Genomic DNA, 13,866 nt, shown 5'->3' with positions numbered 1-13,866 from the left:
TTACCTTTTCAAACTCTTCTCTTCTTATGGGTCTGTTCAGATTTTCTACCTCAGTTTGTTTTAGTTTAGGTAGGTAGTGTGTTTCTAGAAATTTGTCCATTTCCTCTATGATTTCAAATTTGTTGCAGTACAGTTTTTCATAGTATTCTGTTATGATCCTTTTTATTTCAGTTGGATCTGTTGTAATCTCCTACATCTCATTTCTTATTTGGGTTTTTTGCTTCCTGTCCTGTTTTGCTTTTGTCAATTTGGCCACTGGTTTGTCTGTTTTGTTGATCCTTTCAAAGAACCAACTTTTGTTCTTGTTAATTCTCTCTATTGTTTTTCTATTCTCCTCTATTTCATTTATTTCTGCTCTGACATTTATCATTTCTTTTCTTCCTGTGACTGGGCTTCTTTTGCCATTCTCTTTCTATTTGTTCAAGTCGTAGAGCTAATGTTTTGATTTTGGCCCTTCTTTTTTGATGTGTTCATGTATTGCTGTAAGTTGACCTCTGAGCACTGCCTTTGCTGTGTGTCCCAAAGGTTTTGGTATGATGTGCTTTCATTCTCATTTGATTCTATGAATTTTCTTATTCCATGTTTGATTTCTTCTATTATCCAGTGGTTTTTAAGGAAGGTTACTCAGTTTCCATGTTTGTTTGTTTGTTCCCTTACTCTTCATGTTATTAATTTCTACTTTTATGGCATTGTGATTACAGAAGATGCTTTGTATTATCTCAGTGTTTTGGATTTTGTTGAGGGTTGCTTTGTGGCTTAATACATGGTCTATTCTGGAGAATGTTCCCTATGCGTTGGAAAAGAATGTATACTTTACTGCTGTTGGGTGAAGTGTTCTATATATGTCTGTGAGGTCAAGTTGATTGATGGTAGCCTTTAGATCGTCTGTATCTTTGTTGAGTTTCTTTCTAGATGTTCTGTCCTTTACCAAGAGACGTGTTGAAATCTCCTACGATATTGTGGAACTGTGTATTTCTCTTTTCAGTGCTGTTAGAGTTTGTTTTATATATTTTGGACCTCTGTTGTTGGGTGCATAGATATTTATTAAGGTTATATCTTCTTGGTGGATTGTCCCTTTAATTGTTATATAATGTCCTTCCTTGTCTTTTATGGTAGATTTTCCTTTAGAGTCTGTTTTATCTGAAGTTAGTATTGCCATTCCTGCTCTTTTTTGGTTGCTGTTTGGTTGATATATTTTTTCCATCCTTTGATTTTTAATATATTTGTCTTTGTGTCTAAGGTGTGTCTGTAGTAGACAGTATATTGGTGGGTCGTGGTTTTTTGTCCATTCTGTCACTCTGTCTCTTTGTGGGTGCATTTGAGCTATTTACATTCAGTGTGATTATTGATAGCTGTGAGTTTATTGCTGTTATTTATTTAATTATTTATTTTTGTAGTGCTGACGTTTTCTTTGTTGCTATTACTTTCGTATGCTGAGTTTCTTTTGTTTGTGGAATTTCTTTTCATTTCTTTTGTTATTATAGATTTTGTGTTTATTGAGTCTTTATGTTTTTATTTTTTATTTGGATGAGTAGGTTTGTTAACTTTCTTTGTAGTTACCTTGAAATTTACCCTTACCTTCCTAATTTTGAACCAGTCTTTTATTATTTGTTATCACCTTGACTTCCTCTCCAATTGAAAGTTCCATACCTACACTGTTTATTCCCCTGTTAATTGTTTTGACATTGTCATCATTTACAGATTGATGACTCTCGTTCCCTGTTTTAAATCTTTTAGTTTTGTTTGATTATTGAGAGCTCATTACCTAGGTTGGTATCTGGCTGATGCTGCCTTGTGTCCTAGACTCAGGTTGTTGTCTGATAATGTTGTTTCTCTAACCAAAGGACTCCTTTAATATTTCTTTTAAGTTTGGTTTGATTTTTACAAATTCCCTTAATTTCTGTTTATCTGGAAATGTCCTCATTTCACCATTATATTTGAGAGAGAGTTTTGCAGGATATATTATTCTTGATTGACAGTTCTTTTTTCTTTCTATGTTTTATATATGTCAACCTCTTTTCTTCTTGCCTGCATAGTTTCTGCCAAGTAAGGAGAGCTTAGTCTTACTATTTCCCCTTTGTAAGTGACTTTTCATTTTTCTTGAGGTGCCCTCAGGATTCTTTCTTTGTCTTTGATTTTAGCGAGTATGAGTATGATAAGTTTTGGTGACTTTCTTTTGGGGTCTGCCCTATTTGGAGTTCCTTGAGCTTCTTGGATGTGGATGGTCAGCTTTTTGTCTTTTATGATATTTGGCAAGTTTTCTGCCAGCAAATCTTCAACAATCTTCTCTGTGTGTCTTCCATTTGCTCCCTCTGTTCCAGAACTCTGATCACGCGCAAATTTTTGCTCTTGATTGTATCCCACATTATTCTTACTTTTCTTTACTTTTTTTCTCTGATTTTTCCTCAAAGTGGCATCAGTGAATTTGTCTTCAATTTTGCTGATTCTGTCTTCCATTGTTTCAAATTTGCTCCTAAGCCATGTATTGAGTTGTCCATATCTGAAATTTTGTTGTTTTTCTTTTGGATTTCTAGTTGCTGCTTTTATATGATTTCTAGTTGTTTGTTTATTTTGATATTTTGTTCTTATATTATTTTCCTGAATTCTTCTATTGCTTTGTCTGTGTTTTCCTTCAGTTTGGCTATGTTTTGGTTGGTTTTGTCTATGTTTTCCATTATTTCATCTGTATTTTCCTGTCTTATTTCCCGTTGCTGTAGAGTCGATTCTGACTCATAGCAACCCTATAGGATAAAGTAGAACTGCCGCACAGGGTTTCCAAGGAGCACCTAGTAGATTTGGACTGCCAACTTTTTGGTTAGCCGCCGAACTCTTAACCACTATGTCACCGGGGTTTCCAATCTGTTGGAGCGCCCTGAATATTAGATTTTTTAATTCCATATCAGGTAGTTCCAATGCCTTTACTTCTACCTGCAGGTCATCTAATGCTTTATTTTGGTCACTTGCTAGAGCTATCTTGTCCTGATCTTTTATGTTTTAATATTGTCTGCTGACTGTGACACATTTAGGTATTTTGTTTTCCTTATTTATTGATAGTAAATTTGTTTGTTTCATCTTGCTTTTTTGTTTGGTTTTGATATGTCTGTGTGGGCCAGGAGTGCTTTGTTGCTTGCTCATCTGTGGGCATGATAGCTCTTACCACCTTGTGTGGATAGGAAGCACTAGTCACTCAGCTGTGATGCAGCAGGGGGAGTGGGGATGGAGGTGGATAAGGGTGTGGGCCTGGATCATTTGTTGCAGCGCAGTGGGGTAGAGCTGGTGGGGAGGGGTGTGGCACAAGGCCTGTTCTGCTGTGCCATGGAGCAGCAGTGCAGAGCCGATGGGGAGGAGGGTGGCACAGGGCTGGAGCCAGTGGAGAGGGAGGATGGCTGTGGTTCTTATACATACATAACCTAAGGCTTGTCATAACTCATCAGTCCCTTCATCTAGAAAAGGGTAACCCCTACCTTACATGGCTCTTGTGAGGACCAGATGATTTGTTTCTGTGAAAGTATCTGTTAACAGCAAAGCACTATATGAGCATTGTTTTTGTTTGTTTTCTTGTGGCTAAGAATATATATAACAGACCAAATGGTCAACAGTTACTTTAAAGCAAAGATGAAAGGGTAAGGGGTCAGGGAAACAAGATTACTGGAAGCAAATGTCCGGAAGAGAATTAATGAGAATTTTAAAACATTGTGAAAAATGTAACTATGTCTCTGAATGATATGTGTAGTAATTGTTAAATGGGAACGTAACATGCTGTGTAAACTTTCACCAAAAACACAATAAAATATTATTTAAAAATATATATGTACATAAAACAAAATATTTGCCTATTTGACATTTTTTACATGTACGATCAATCGTGTTTACCACCGTCCGCTTCCAAATTATTCCACCACCCTTAGCAAAAATTCAGTGCCCTCTAAACAAAGACTGTCTTTTCTGCCTCCTTCCCACCCCTGGTAACCAGTAATAAACTTTGGTCTCTATACACTTGCCTATTCTAGATAGTCATACTTATTTCACTCAGAATAATGTTTTCAAGATTCATCCATGTTGTAACATATGTCAGAACTGCATTCTTTTTTGTGGTTGAATGATACTCCATTGTGTGTATGTACCACATTTTGCTTATCCATTCATGTGTTGATGGACAGTTGAGTTGTTCCCACCTTTTGGCTATTGTAAACAGTGCTGCAGTCAACACTGGTGTACAAGATTCTGTTCGTGTTCCTATTTTCAATTTGTTTGGATGTATACTTAGTGTCTTAGTTATCTAGTACTGCTATAACAGAAATACCACAAATAGATGGCTTCAACAGAGAGAAATTTGTTCTCTTACAGTCTAGGAGGCTAGAAATACAAATTCAGGGTGCCAGCTCCAGGACAAGGCATGCTCTCTCTGTCGGCTCTGGGGGAAGGTCCTTGTCATCAATCTTGCCTTGGTCTAGGAGTTTCTGAAGGACGCGTTCGCTCCTGACTCTTGCTTGGTGGTAATGAGCCACCACCTCCCCACCCCCGCTCTATTTTCTCTTTTCGTATCTTTAAAGAGATTGACTCAGGATACAACCTAATCTTGTAGATTGAGTCCTGCCTCATTAACATAACTGCCTCTAATCCTGCCTCATTAACATCATAGAGGTTAGGATTTACAACACATAGGATAATCACATCAGATCACAAAATGCTGGACAACCACACAGTACTGGGAATTGTGGCTAGCCAAGTTGACACACATTTTGGAGGAGTACGATTCAATCCATAACATTTTACCCTTTGACCCCCCCAAAATTCATATCCTTGCCACATGTAAAACACTTTCACCCCATCATATCATCCCAAATGTCTTAAATCAACTCCAAGTCTAAATTCCATCTTCTGCAAAATTCCTCTTCATCTGTGAAGTCTAGAATACAAGTTTTCTGCTTCCAAAGTACAATGGTGAAACAGGCACAAGCTAGACATTTTCATTACAAATGGGATAAATTGGAGGGAAAGAAGGCATAACAGGCACCAAGCAAGTCAGCAGAATACATTACGTTAGCTCTCAAGCCTTGAAAATAATCCTCTGTTCTCTGAGACCATTTAGGCAGTGGTCCTGCCCTCCAGACTCTGGGTGTTGGCCACACTCTCTGGATTCCGGGTGGAGGCCCCTCACCCCTGGGTTTCAGTTCTGCCTTACAGGCCCACTAGAATAGCAACTTTGCTCCCTTGCATTTGGGCAGCTCCATTCTCCTAGTTCGTCTGAGTAGCGACCCTACCCCCTTGGGCCCAGCAGGCCCCGTTCTTCTGCTCCTTTGGGTGTGGCAGCCCCACCCCCTCAGCTTTGGGCAGCGGATCTGGCCCCATCCCGCTGGCACTCATGAAAGGCAGCCCCACACTCCAGAACAAAGTTGGTGAAGATCTGACTCTTTGAAACCTAGGAGGCTGTGGTATGGCCCCACCCTTTGAAACCCCAGAAGCCATGGTTCCACCCTTTGAGACCCCAGAAGTTGTGGCCCTACCCTTTGAGACTGAGGCAGCTCTGCTTCCTGTGTTTCTTGTCTCTTCAGCTTCTGTTTCCTGGTTCCTTGGCCTCTTGGCCCCTTGGGCCTTGCCGCCCAAGTCTGCCCTGCTGGGGTAAGCGTTCCAAAGCTCTGTAGCTCCACCAGTAAGTGCTTTGAGGCACCCCACTCTGCCAGTAAACCTCTGCTGAAAGGCATTCAGCTCTCTCACTCCATGGGTCGGCTCCAGCACTGTCTCACGTTGGTCTCCTGGTTCTGCTGCTGCTGTTTCTCTACTGCTGCTTCCCGCCGTCTGTGCCATCTCCAGTGTTAGAGCTCTCCTCACTTCCTTCTGAGCCCTCACCAGAATTTCTATGTCCATAATGCCACCAATAGTCTTTTCAAGCCAATCTAGGCTTTTACTATTAGGCACTTTAAAACTCTTCCAGCTTCTACCATTCCAAGTTTCAAAACTGCTTTTACATTTTAGATATCTGTTAGAACAGCACCCCACTGTACCAGTACCAGATTCTCAGTTATCTAGTTGCGGCTATAATAGAAGTTCCACAAGTGGATGGCTTTAACAAACAGAAATTTATTCTGTCACAGCCTAGGAGGCTAGAAGTCCAAATTCAGGGTGCCGGCTCTAGGAGAAGGCTTTCTCTCTGTCAGCTCTGGGGGAAGTTCCTTGTCATCAATCTTCCCCTGGTCTAGGAGTTTCTCAGCCCAAGGACCCCTGGTCCAAAGGATGTGCACTCTCCTGACTCTTCTTGCTTGGTAGTAATGAGGTCCCTCTCCTCTCTGCTCGATTCTTTTATATCTCAAAAGAGATTGACTCAAGATACAACCTAATTCTGTAGATTGAGTCCTGCCTCATTAATATAACTGCCTCTAATCCTGCCTTATTAACATCATAGTGGTTAGGATTTACAACACATAGGATAATCACGTCAGATCACAAAATGGTGGACAACCACCCAATACCGATGATCACGACCTAGAAAAGTTGACACACATTTTTTAGGGGACACAATTCAATCCGTGACAGCTAGGAGCAAGCATTATTTATTATTATCAGAGTAAAGCTGCAGTCAAGGGCCAGTGGCTAGCACGATGTCTGGCAATAATATCTATTGACCAATCGCTTATATATTTACATCTTTTTTCATTAAATATTGAAAGAATTGTCCGCTAGAACAATTGAAGAGGTTTGACATAGCTAACACAGTAATTAGAGAGCAGCCTCTATAATTATTCAGACCTTTTGAAACTCCTCTGATGGTCCCGTCCTCCGTTTTGCAGATGGGAACAGAGAGGCAAAGGTAAGGTAAAGAACTTGCCTGTAGTCTCCCTGGTAGTCAGAGGTGAAGTCAGGTGCAAATGCCTCTGCATTTAAATCACTTACTTGGTGCTTTCTTTAGGCTAATGCCTTATGGTCATTCCAGTGATTTTTCCAACATTCTGGTACATGCTTTTCTCTTTTGGTCTGAAGAAGAGAGACTAGATCCCCTGGGTGCTTAAATGAACACTGGCTGGGGGAGAGAGACAGTCAACTAAACTTGGAGCTGGGTTTGTGAGTTTGCTTTTTCTTCTCCTTGATCACTTTTCCCTGTCTGTTTTCCAGGACTACAACATGAAGGAATTTTCCGGGTGTCGGGATCCCAAGTGGAAGTCAACGACATCAAAAACGCCTTTGAGAGAGGTGAGGAAACAGCCTTGAAGATAAACCAAATGTTTTCCCTACCTGCCTCCTCACCCCCTGTATTGACTCCACCCTTTCTCCCCTGGGAGGTCCCAGAGGTTAGGAAGCCAGCTCGCCTCCCTCTTCAGCCAGGGCACCTGCTCTCTTGTAGACACTGGCCCCTTGCCTATGCAGGAAAAAACCACTGGGGCACATCCCATCTCCTTCCTTCCTCCCTCAGCCCCATTCATCCTGCCTCTCTCCGCGGTGATCTACCGAATACCGAAACCCAAGAAGTTAACTATGATAGCTGGGCGGTTTATGGCTTCATCCGGAACCCTTGGTGGCAGTTAATATCAAGGCTAATGCGCCTGTTCATCGTAGCCCATTTATTATCTTGTGGGCAATTAAGGTAATGGGCGAGCTTTGGCAATTTCCGTCACTGTAATGGATATATATAGTTTCAATTTGAGGTTGGTCCTATCATTAAATCTAATTACATCTGATATGCAATTTTCCATAGGGAGCTCTGGCACGGTTGTTCTCCTGTAAGTAGGTGTCCTTTGTTGCAGGCCAGGAGGAGTGAGAGTCAGACGAGCTAGGCTCCCTGGCCTCATTTTCCTTCCCTAGGGGCTCACTCCCAGCCTGGTTTCATGATTCTTATGAGAAAGGCAGGTGCTGTGACCCATCCCCAGCCCACAGGGAGTGTCCCCGAGCTAGTCTGGCACAAAGAGTTGATGCTGATGGACTCTCCTGCCCCTCCTCTGGCCCTGGAGCCCTGAGCCTGAGCAGCCTCTGCTTTATCCATTCCCTGGTCCTCCCCCCGATGTAGCCACCATGCTGGGCAGAGAGCTGGTGGACTGGGGCTAGGACATAAATAGGTCACTCTTTCCTCACCACCGCTGCCTCATCCTCTGTATTTTTTGCCTTTCTCACTCTGTTTTTTCATTTTGGGGGGGTTGTTTATCCCCAGGAGAGGACCCCCTGGCTGGGGACCAAAATGACCATGACATGGACTCCATAGCTGGCGTCCTGAAGCTTTACTTCCGGGGGCTGGAACACCCTCTCTTCCCCAAGGACATCTTCCACGACCTGATTGCCTGCGTCAGTACGTATTAGTTTGGCCTCAGACTGGATTCTGGGCAGAGCTCAGAAGGTTTATCCCCAGACCTTGTAGCAATAGATAAAAAATTCCCATGGGGTCTTGGTTTCTCTTATGCGTTTCAGTAAAGTTTTCCCTTTTCCCCAATGAAGTTTCTCCTCCTCCTCCTCCTCCTGTCACGTCTTCATCTCCTGGTAGGAGAGGGCATGTGACTTTTCAGTAAGAGTGTAGAATCATAAGTCAGGACTCCTGGCTTTTTTCTCTCTGATTTGCCTCCTTTGTTTCTCTGGGTTTTATCTTCCTTCAGCAAAATACCTTTATATTCATATAAAAGATACGGTCCTTTTCAATTATTTGAAGCTTATACATTAGTGCTTGTGCTTTTCATGATACAAAGGGAGAAAAGCACAGCAGCGAGTATTTCCTGCTTGATGCTTTAAACAAGGCATGACAGTACTTGCTAGATGTGTTAATATGTATTCTTCTAGGAATAAAAGTCCTCTGCATACTTAAAAGTAGCAATATGATATTTGCCCAGAGAGAAATATATTCTCTACTTTATCTCTGTTAGATAAAATTTTGTTACCCAAAAATTTGGGGCTTAAAAAGCTATTCTTGGCCATTTAGTTTAGCTCATAATACTGGAACATCCTCTCATTTGTTTTCCATGGAAAGCAATTCATGGAAACCTGGGTTAATATCAGGCCCTTCTGGAAGCAGACCCCATCTGAATGATGACTCCAGAGGCTGGAGTGGGTAGTGCCTTTGAAATGAAGAAAAGATCCTTCTTCCCAGGTGGACCAGGGTCTTCACGGCCCCTGACTTTCCACTTTGACTCAGTATATGCCCTGAGTGCCTGTCCCTCTCTCAGTTATTCCAAGAGAGAAAGGCCGTTGAGCTTTCAGGAGGCTAATTCTCTTGTTTTGTTATTTATTGACCCACTCATTTGTGAGAGTCTAGTGGAAATGAGTTATGTGGGTGGTTAAATACATGCATCTCTCTGACCGTGTCTGTTTCCAGAACTGGGCCTAGCTTTTAGTCTTCTGCTGGACTGGGAATACCAAGACAGTACGAGATAACTTGGTTACTCAGTTCTCCTCTTGAGATGTAGTCTTGCTTCTAATCCACCCTTCCCAGTTGTTTTTCACATAAAGGCACTCACAGAAAACTCTAACATCCACGTGGCACACTGGGGGAGTGGGAGGCAGCCATGGTGGAGGCCTCAGACCAGGGGCCCTACCTGTAATTAGCCTGTCAGCAGTACACAGTCAGGAAACGTCTCTGGTCTTCTTCCCAGATATCGCTACTTACACAGGTCTCTGCCATCCCCTGCCTTTGGCGACGTTCTGCTCATTCCTGCTGTAGATAAGGAGCGGAAGATAAGCCAGCCTTATCCAGAGGATGGGTGACATGTATAGACTGGGCAGTACAGAGCCTGCACAGCCTCTCCCTCCCCAGAGCTAGACCCTCCAAGGCTGAATGTTGAGCGATCATAGCAGGTTTATGGACAGTTCCTTGTCTGTGGTTGTTTTAATAAGAGAGTGATAGGTGGAGTAGGGGACATCCCCAGCCCCTTCTGTGCCCATGGAACATACACCTTAAGTCCTGCGTTGGTAATTATCTGCAGCTCAGCGTGTGCCTGTCACAGAAGCCCCACCCAAGAACACAGGGATGAAACCCTTTCACTGTGTGTGAGCTTTACCTAGGTGCTCTCAGTGTTACACCTACAGAAAGTAAGAGATTTCTGGCCATGACTCCTTGGGGTCTCAGCCACAGTGGAGGATAACGTGTGCCTTTCTTCTTTCAGTAATGGACAATCTGCAAGAGAGAGCGCTGCATATCCGAAAAGTCCTCCTGGCTCTGCCCAAAACCACTCTGATCATCATGAGATACCTCTTTGCCTTCCTTAGTCAGTGAGTAGCTTTCCCAATGAGCCTTGGCTTGGCTGCTGGGAGTTTACATAAGGACCAGTATCTATTCATTCTTTCCAACAAATATTTATTGAACACCTACTGTGTGCTGGGCCTGCTGTAAGAATTCTAGGCTGTAAGAATATATTGGTAAATAAGAGACGAAAACCCTGACATCATTTAGCTTATGTTCCAGAGGAGGAGACAGATAATAACAGATATGTCAGGTGGTAATATGCGCTTTAAAAAGAAAAATAAAGAGGGATAAGAAAGGGTATAGAGAATGCAGAGTCTGAATAGGGGCAAGGGGTGAAAGGAGGGAGAGCTACTTTAGATGGGGTGGTCAGGGAAGGCCTCTCTGAGAAGCAGCTGAGCAGCAGCCTAAAGGAAGTGAAAGAGGGAGCCATGGGGACATTCAAGACCGTCAAGCCCAGAGGGTCACGGTAATGGGTTTGGATTTGGTAAGCAATTAGAAGGTTTTAAGCAAAAGAATGTTATGATCTAATTTATTTATTTATTTATTTTTGTGCTTTAAGTGAAAGTTTACAATTCAAGTTAGTTTCCCCTACAAAAATTTATACATACCTTGTTTTGTTACCCTGGTTGCTCTCCCTGTACAGTGACAGCACACTCCTCCTTTCCACACTGGATTTCCCGTGTCCATTCAACCAGCTCCTGACCCTCTCTGCCTTCTAATCTCGCCTCCGGACAGGAGCTGCCCATTTAGTCTCATGTATCTATTTGAGCTAAGAAGCACACTCTTCACAAGCATCATTTTATGTCCCATAGTCCACTTTAATCTTTGCCTGAGAGTTGGTCTCAGGAATGGTTTTAGTTCTAGGTTGACAGAGTCTGAGGGCCATGTCTTCCAGAGTCTCTCCAGTCTCAGTCAAACCATTAAGTCTGGTGTTTTTACTAGAATTTGAGTTGTGCACCCAACTTTTCTCCTGCTCCATCAGGGACTCTGTTGTGTTCCCTGTCAGGGCAGTCATTGGTGGTAGCCAGGCACCATCTAGTTCTTCTGGTCTCAGGCTGATGGAGTCTCTGGTTTATGTAGCCCTTACTCTCTCTTGGGCTAGTATTTTCCTTGTGTCTTTGGTGTTCTTCATTTTCCTTTGTTCCAGGTGGGTTGGGACCAATACATTTTAGATGGCCACTCGCTAGCTTTTAAGACCCCAGATGCCACACACCAAAGTGGGCTGCAGAACATTTTCTTAATAAACTTTGTTATGCCAATTGACCTAGATATCCTCTGAAACTATGGTCCCCAGACCCCTGCCCCTGTTACTCTGTCCCTCAAAGTGTTAGCTTGTATTCAAGAAACTTCTTAGCTTTTGGTTTAGTCCACTTGTGCTGACTTTCTTTGTAATGTGTGTTGTCCTTCCCTTCACCTAAGATAATTCTTGTCTACTATCTAATTCGTGAATAACCCTCACCCTCCCTCCCTACCCTCGTAACCATCAAACAATGTTTTCTTCTGTGTTTAAACCTTTTCTTGAGTTCTTATAATAGTGGTCTTATACAATACTTGTCCTTTTGCGACTAATTTCACTCAGCATAATGCCTTCGAGATTCCTCCACATTATGTTTCACGGATTCATCATTGTTCTTTATCATTGCGTAGTATTCCATTGTGTGAATATACCATAATTTCTTTATCCATTACTCTGTTGATGGGCACCTAGGTTGTTTCCATCTTTCTGCTATCATGAACAGTGCTGCAGTGAACGTGGGTGTGCATATATCTATCCATGTGACGGCTCTTATTTCTCCAGGATATATTCCAAGGAGCAGGATTGCAGGCTCATATGGTACTTCTATTTCTAGCTTTTTAGCGAAGTGCCCAATTGATTTCCAAAGTGGTTGTACCATTTAACATTCCCACCAAGAGTGTATAAGTGTTCCAGTCTCTCCACAACCTCTCCAGCATTTATTATTTTGTGTTTTTTGGATTAATGCTAGCCTTGTTGGGGTGAGATGATATCTCATTGTAGTTTTGATTTGTGTTTCTCTAATGGCTAATGATCGTGAGCATTTCATGTGTCTGTTAGCCACCTGAATGTTTTCGGTGGTGAAGTGCCTGTTCATATCTTTTGCCCATTTTTCAATTGGGTTGTCTTTTTGTTGTTGAGGTTTTGCAGTATCTTGTAGATTTTAGAGATTAGATGCTGATCGGATTTGTCGTAGTCAAAAATTTTTTCCCAGTCTGTGGGTTGTCTTTTGACTCTTGGTAAAGTCTTTTGATGAACATAAGTGTTTGACTTTTAGTAGCTCCCAGTTATCCAGTATGTCTTGTGGTGTTTGTGCATTGTTCGTTATGTTTTGTATTCTATTTGTGCCATGTATTAGGGCTCCTAGCATTGTCCCTGTGTTTCCTTCCATGATTTTTATTGTTTTTGATTTTATATTTAGGTTTTTGATCCATTTTGAGTTAGTTTTTGTGCATGGTATAAGGTGTGGGTCTTGTTTCATTTTTTTGCAGATGGATATCCAGTTATGCAAGCATCATTTGTTAAAGAGACTGTCTTTTCCCCAATTAATGGACTTTGGGCCTTTTTTAAATATCAGCTGCTCATAGGTAGATGAATTTACATCTGGACTCTCAATTCTGTTCCATTGGTCTATGTATCTGTTGTTGTACCAGTACCAGGCTTTTTGACTATTGTGGCAGTATAATAGGTTCCAAAATCAGGTAGTGTGAGGCCTCCCACTTTGTTCTTCTTCTTCAGTAATGCTTTACTTATCCGAGGCCTCTTCCCTTTCCATGTGAAGTTGGTGATTTGTTTCTCCATTAAAAAATGCCGTTGGAATTTGAAACGGGATTACATTGTATCTGTAGATCAGTTTGGGTAGAATTGACATTTTCACAATGTTGAGTCTTCCTATCCATGAGCAAGGTATGTTATTCCACTTATGCAGCTCTCTTTTGGTTTCTTGCAGTAGTGTCTTGTAGTTTTCATAGTATCGATCATTTACGTCTCTGGTTAGATTTATTTCTAAGTATTTTATCTTCTTGGGGGCTGTTGTAAATGTTATTGATTTGGTGATTTCCTCTTCAGAGTACTCTTTGTTGGTGTAGAGGAATCCAGCTGATTTTTGTATGTTTATCTTGTATCCTGATACTTTGCTGAAATCTTCTATTAGTCCCAGTAGTTTTCTTGTGGATTCTTTGGGGTTTTCTGTGTATAAGATCATATCATCTGCAAATAGAGATACTTTCACTTCTTCCTTACCAGTTTGGATGCCCTTTATTTCTTTTTCTAGCTTAATTGCTCTGGCTAGGACCTCCAGCACAATGTTGAATAAGAGCGGTGATAAAGGGCATCTTTGTGTGGTTCCCGATCTCAAGGGGAATGCTTTCAAAGTCTCTCCATTTAGGATGATGTTGGCTGTTGGCTTTGTATAAATGCCCTTAATTATGTTAAGGAATTTTCCTTCTATTCCTATTTTGCTGAGGGTTTTTATCATGAATGGGTGTTGGACTTTCTAAAATGCCTTTTCTGCATCATTTGGTAAGAGCATGTGGTTCTTGTCTTTTGTTTTATTAATGTGATGGATTACATTGATTGTTTTCCTAATGTTGAACCATCCCTGCATACCTGGTATGAATCCCACTTGATCATGGTGAATTATTTTTTTGATATGTTGCTGAATTCTATTGGCTAGAATTTTGTTGAGGATTTTTGC

The 13,866-nt window shown here is 41.7% G+C and overlaps 1 protein-coding gene across 5 annotated transcripts in view; it reads left to right on the top strand.

Moving 5' to 3' along the window:
- SRGAP2 (SLIT-ROBO Rho GTPase activating protein 2) overlaps positions 1-13,866 on the top strand; it is a 330,724-nt gene that overhangs the window by 278,752 nt on the left and 38,106 nt on the right. For 4 of the 5 annotated variants that reach the window (XM_023730300.1, XM_023730301.1, XM_004375212.3 and 1 more), the window contains exons 15-17: positions 7,111-7,188; positions 8,141-8,275; positions 10,077-10,182. In XM_023730300.1, coding sequence (XP_023586068.1) covers positions 7,111-7,188; positions 8,141-8,275; positions 10,077-10,182 — 319 coding nt within the window. Of the gene's footprint in view, positions 1-7,110; positions 7,189-7,408; positions 7,737-8,140; positions 8,276-10,076; positions 10,183-13,866 lie in introns of those variants that run through there. The other variant, XM_023730303.1, reaches the window with a different exon arrangement.

The sequence above is a fragment of the Trichechus manatus genome, unplaced genomic scaffold, assembly GCF_000243295.1.
Source record: "Trichechus manatus latirostris isolate Lorelei unplaced genomic scaffold, TriManLat1.0 scaffold00035, whole genome shotgun sequence".
Classification (NCBI taxonomy): Eukaryota; Metazoa; Chordata; class Mammalia; order Sirenia; family Trichechidae; genus Trichechus; species Trichechus manatus.
The sequence above is the reverse complement of the archived record's forward strand: the minus strand, read 5'-3'. Positions and strand labels throughout refer to the sequence as shown.